The following is a 5,495-nucleotide window of genomic DNA, read 5'->3' as shown; positions in this document are numbered from 1 at the left end:
TATATATAAACACAATCACGTAGTTTCTCAGGCTATTCTACAAACTATTTCAACCAGGAATAATATGGCTGAACTAGAAGATTAAAACTAGCCAGAATTTTAGGTCTTGAGAGCCACCCTTACATAAGAGAGCTTTTAATTGTGTATAGACTGGGTTACAGACAGTATTTTGAATGAATGAAAGCTGCCTTCCATGTAAAATTTCACTTTGTGGTGTTCTAGATGCACGGGGGAAAAGGTAATTAATTGCGTGCAATGGATGCCTTGGGTTATTGGGAGTTAATTCTCTCACATAACCCTGGTTGATAAGGGGTGAAGGGACATTCCCCCTTGTTCAGATGCATTTATTTCCCTAATCCTGCTTCATTTATGGCCGTGGCATTTTATTATCATCTAAATGTGTGTGTTCGTGTGTATCCACATACACATACATACACACTCACATACACATCTCTTTGTTTATGTATATCTTCCCCCACTGGAAGGTAAACTTCACAAAGACATGAGCTTTGCCCATTTTGTCTGTTTTTCTTCACTGCGTAGGGCCTACACATTGAAGATTGCTTGACAAGAATTGGGAGCTTAATAAATATTTTCTTAGTGAATCATAAGATGAATGAATTTCTATGTTTCCTCTAAGTGGCATCTCGGAGTGATGTGATTACTAGGCTATATTTTTAAACAGCTTTATTGAGATATCACTGACATATAAAATTATGTGTATTTTAGGTGTACAATTTGACATTTTGATATACACATACATTGTGAAATGATCACACAATTATGCTAACACATCCATTACCTCTACATAGTTACTACTGTGTGTGTGTGTTTGTGTCTAGTGAGATTCAAGTCTATCCTCTTAGCAAATCACAACTATACAACACACTGTTGTTAACTATCATCAGCTCTAGATCTCTAGAAATTATTCATTTATTGCAAGGCTATTGAAAAATGAACATGTTCAGTAACATCCCTCCAACTCAGTTTTTAATCTCAAATTCTGAATTGAAGTTTTACCTAGGAGCTTCGACACTGGAACTGAGAAAGTTCAGCTTAAAATAATGCAAATTATTAAGCTCCTAAAGTCTTCAGATAATTTTATTTGAGCAACATTAATCTTAGATCATATTTATAGCATTTTGTTTCTTTTACTATTATTTCACATCTTTGTTTCCAAGTGTACCAGACAGTGGAGTCTTAGAATAAAGTCATTATATTTGGTTTACCTTTGAACAAATTTCTGTAACGCATACTAAGTACTCAATAAAAATATTTATTAAATGAATAAACGGATGAATAAGTGAAAGGTACAAAAGCATACAGACTTGCACAGAATTCTGTTTAGTTTTATTGTTCTTTAACTTGAAAATTATAAAATTTATTTAATCAAAAACTCTCTTGGACATCAAAACAACATAAAGATAACTAGACTTGGAATCTGAGTCTCCAACTTATGATTCTAACTCTGCCCTTAACTTTCAATTTTGTGTTTTTGCTAAGTCATTTAGTAGCTCTGGGCCATCATTTCTACGTGGAAACACCTTCATTATCGTAACTCCTTCAAAAAATGTAGGAATAAAAAAACAAGTGTCAAATTGTTTCTAAAAAGCTTAGAATATGCCCTAAGCTGCAATAAACATTGCTACTATTTTAAATAATTTTTACATTTTTAAAATTATTTGTGCCTCATTAAAAAAAATAAACAATCTATTTAACAGTGATATACCTCCATCTCCCTTCCTGGCTAATGAGGTAGTGGATACATCTGGCTCACAATAAGCACACAGTAAATGGTAGTTATTATTCTCATATTTATTAACTGTTTTATAGCCTGCCCTTCCAAACTTGAAACTAAATTTCTACTTTCCCTCAGTCATCATTCCCAGGGAAGGATTCTGCCTTTAAAAAATTTTAGGTGCCCACACTTTTCATCTCAAAGGAACAAAGTAACTCCCATTCATAATATTGTAAAACCTCGAGTACATCTTTTTTGATTCAAACTCCATTACTACATCATCCTAGATACCCCTTCTTATACCTCAGGGACCCCTAAGATATGCAAATCCAGGCTCCCCTTCTCATAACTCCATTTTTAGTCTCTACTCTCTCTCTCTTACAAGGTTACCTTTGGCTCTTTTTGCAGGTGGGGTGGGTGAAGGAATTGTGATACTTTTATTCTTGCAGAACTAGTGACCGATTCAAGGGGAACGATCATTTAGCAACAAATAGGCAACACAAAAAACTGACCGATTATTTTAATTTTCAGCTTTCTGTTCTGATATTTTAACAGATGCAGATTCTATCCAAACACCTTAATTGCAGAGAAGATGACCAGATGCCACAGCAGAAACATATTACTATAATACCCTTAGTACTCATGAGTATCATATAATTCTACAAGGAGCTCAAGAGTTTACAGTGTTCAAAGATTTTACATTCTGAGTACCTGAAGAACCAAAAAATGTATAAAAGTAGTAAATTGCCTACTCACGAGGATATAACTCAAGGAATCTGCCCGTGTCTGTTGGCTTGGTGATGTTGAGCTGCTGGAGAGTATTTTGCTCCGTTTCATACTGAACAAATAATCCAAATAAAACAATCATGCCAACCTCCAGGCCTAAGGCCACGAGAGGGAATTTGAACCTCATGTCTGTGATGAAGGACAGACACACACTGAGAGCTTCACAGGCTGTGAGGTGTTGATAAGAACAGAGGACTGCTCTGTGTGTTCAATTAGGCTGCACGTTCAAGACACCCCAAAGACATCACAAGAAAAAAAAAATGAACAAGACTGATTATAACACCACACCCTCTGGGGAAAATTATGCTCTGTAATCTAATTGTTGTTCTAAATGTCAATGTGAAGAATATACCATGAGATTGGGAGAAGCTCGATCATGAAAATGATCTATTGCACAGGTGTCTAGAATACTATCTAATTTAATTCAGTAAACACTGCTTGAGCTCTTATTGTATGCCAGACACTGTACAAGGCTCCATAGGAAACATAAATCTAAACAAAATATAAAATGTGCCTATTAGCTTTTTTGAGGAAATTAAAAGTCTAATTGGAAAAACAGAAAGATAAGCAAATGATTGTATAAAAACAAGTAATAGTGGTTATAAAAGTGCTAGAGAACATAAATAAGGCAGCAATACATTTTGCCTTGGGCCAAGAACACTAGCATGTGAAATTATATAGACAAGGGAACTAAAAAATAAATAGGCTTTCGCCAATAAAACAGAGGGAACAGCATGAAGCTTGGAAGAACATGGCATGTTTTGAGGAATAGCAATTAGTTAAGTAAAGCTGTAATACACAAGACATGTGAAGGGGAGGAGGGAGTGGTGAAGATAAAGCTGTAATGCAGTTGGGCTGGGTTGTAAATACCCTCACGTTCAGTACCAAGGATGCTAGACGTTGAATACTATCCCATAGGCAATGGGAATATACAGCACTTTAAGAGGCAGTTGCTTATTTAGGATGTTTATCTCGCCTCTTTACTCTAATTTACACAAATGTAAAATACAAGTACACAAATGCATTGGGATATATGTTTTAGTCTTAAAAAAAGGAGACAGTGAACTTAAACAGGGACATAGCTATTCCACCATCCTGAGAGGCAGTTAAGTGTAAATAAGATACGAAGCAATTCAAAATGACCGTGTGGATGGAGGAGTTCTTGCCTCCATCCTGGAACTGTTCTTGTAGCAGAGTAAACCTGTTGCTGAGAACTCTGAGCCAGCAGTTCAACAAAATCCCTTTCACTAAGCCCCTTTTCCAAAAATTCTTTGTAGAATATGGAGGAGAGAGTCAAATGACTGCTAGGCCACCGTCTAATTCCCAACACATGTTTCTTCCTTTATTTTTTGAAGCACCAAGTTTATTTTATTTTATTTTATTTTTTTTGAGACAGAATCTCACTCTGTTGCCCGGGCTAGAGTGCGGTGGCGTCAGCCTAGCTCACAGCAACCTCAAATTCCTGGGCTCAAGTGATCCTCCTGCCTCAGCCTCCCGGGTAGCTGGGACTACAGGCACTCACCACCATGCCCGGCTAATTTTTTCTATTTTTAGTTGTTTGTCTAATTTCGTTCTATTTATAGTAGAGATGGGGTCTCTCCCTTGCTCAGGCTGGTCTCAAACTCCTGAGCTCAAGCAATCCTCCTGCCTCAGCCTCCCAGAGTGCTAGGATTATTACAGGTGTGAGCCACTGAGCCCGGCCTTTATTTTTTTTGAAAAGCAGCAAGTTTTGTTTCGCGTTTTTTTTTTTTTTTTTTTTTTTTTTTTTGAGACGCTTTTCCACAATAGAACATGATAAATTAGGACTAAATGATCTCTGGGGATAATGGCCTGAACTACTCAGCCGGATGATTCATATTATATAGTAAAACAATTTTTAGTTTAAAAATTAGGATGGCTAGATAACAGTTTTAACATAATTATTTGTTATTACCCTTTACTTCCTCTGCTAGATTTGAGCATCGTGAGAGAAGACAGATGTTCTATTCATTTTTAAAAAATTTCTGGCTTGATCCATGGTAGGAAACAATTTTTTAATTTTAATTTTTAAAAAACAACTTTGTTGAGATATTATTCACACACCGTACAATTCATCCATTTAAATTGTACGATTCAATTTTTTAAGTATATCCACAGATATGTGCAGCCATCACCACAATTTTAGAACACTTTAATCATCTCAAAAAGAAATCCACATCCCTTAGCAATCATCCCCTGTCCTCATAACCCTCTTCCAATCCTACGAAACCATTAATCTACTCCCTGTCTTTATTGATTTCCCTATTGTGGACTATTGTGTGAGTGAAATCATATAGCATAAGGTTCTTTGTGACAGGCTTCTTTCACTTAGCATAACATTTTCAAGATTCATCCGTGTTTTAACATGTATCAATACTTCATTCCTCTTCATGGTCAAATAATATTCTACTGTATGAATACTCCACATTTGTTTGTTCATTCTTCTGTTGATAGACATTTGAATTGATTTCAATTTGGGGCTACTAAAAATACTATAAATAATGCTGCTGTGGACATTCTTGTATAAGTTTTTGCCATAGATATATATTTTCATTTTTCTTGAGTGTATATTGAGAAGTAGAATTGCTGAGTCATATGGAAACTTGATGATTAAACATTGAGGAACAGCCAGGCTGTTTTCCAAAGTGACTTTGCCACTTTGTATTCTCACCAGCGGTGTATGAAGGTTCTGATATCTTTACCTCCTCACCAATGGCTGTTGTTATCTGATTTTTTATTCTAGCCATCTTTGTGGATGTGAAGCAATATGTCATTGCGATTTTGATTTACAGTTCCACGATGATTAATGATGTCAAGCACCTTTTGTGCACTTTTGTCCATTTGTTTATCTTCCTTGAAGAAATATCTATTCAGATTCTTTATCCATTTTTTTAAAGAAAGTATTGTTGAATTGCACTGACTCTGTCACTAATTCATATACCATAAAGTGGAT

At 35.7% G+C, this 5,495-nt stretch overlaps 1 protein-coding gene across 1 annotated transcript in view; it reads right to left on the bottom strand.

Moving 5' to 3' along the window:
* Nucleotides 1-2,726, bottom strand: part of RHAG (Rh-associated glycoprotein) — a 30,881-nt gene extending 28,155 nt beyond the window's left edge. Inside the window, exon 1 of the mRNA XM_012664667.1 lies at nucleotides 2,495-2,726. Coding sequence (XP_012520121.1) covers nucleotides 2,495-2,651 — 157 coding nt within the window. The 5' untranslated portion in view covers nucleotides 2,652-2,726. The remainder of the gene's footprint in view (nucleotides 1-2,494) is intronic.
* Between the last annotated feature and the right edge of the window lie 2,769 nt (nucleotides 2,727-5,495).

This window comes from Propithecus coquereli, unplaced genomic scaffold (assembly GCF_000956105.1).
Source record: "Propithecus coquereli isolate 6110/MARCELLA unplaced genomic scaffold, Pcoq_1.0 Scaffold90, whole genome shotgun sequence".
NCBI lineage: Eukaryota > Metazoa > Chordata > Mammalia > Primates > Indriidae > Propithecus > Propithecus coquereli.
This window is presented reverse-complemented; position numbering and strand designations above follow the sequence as displayed.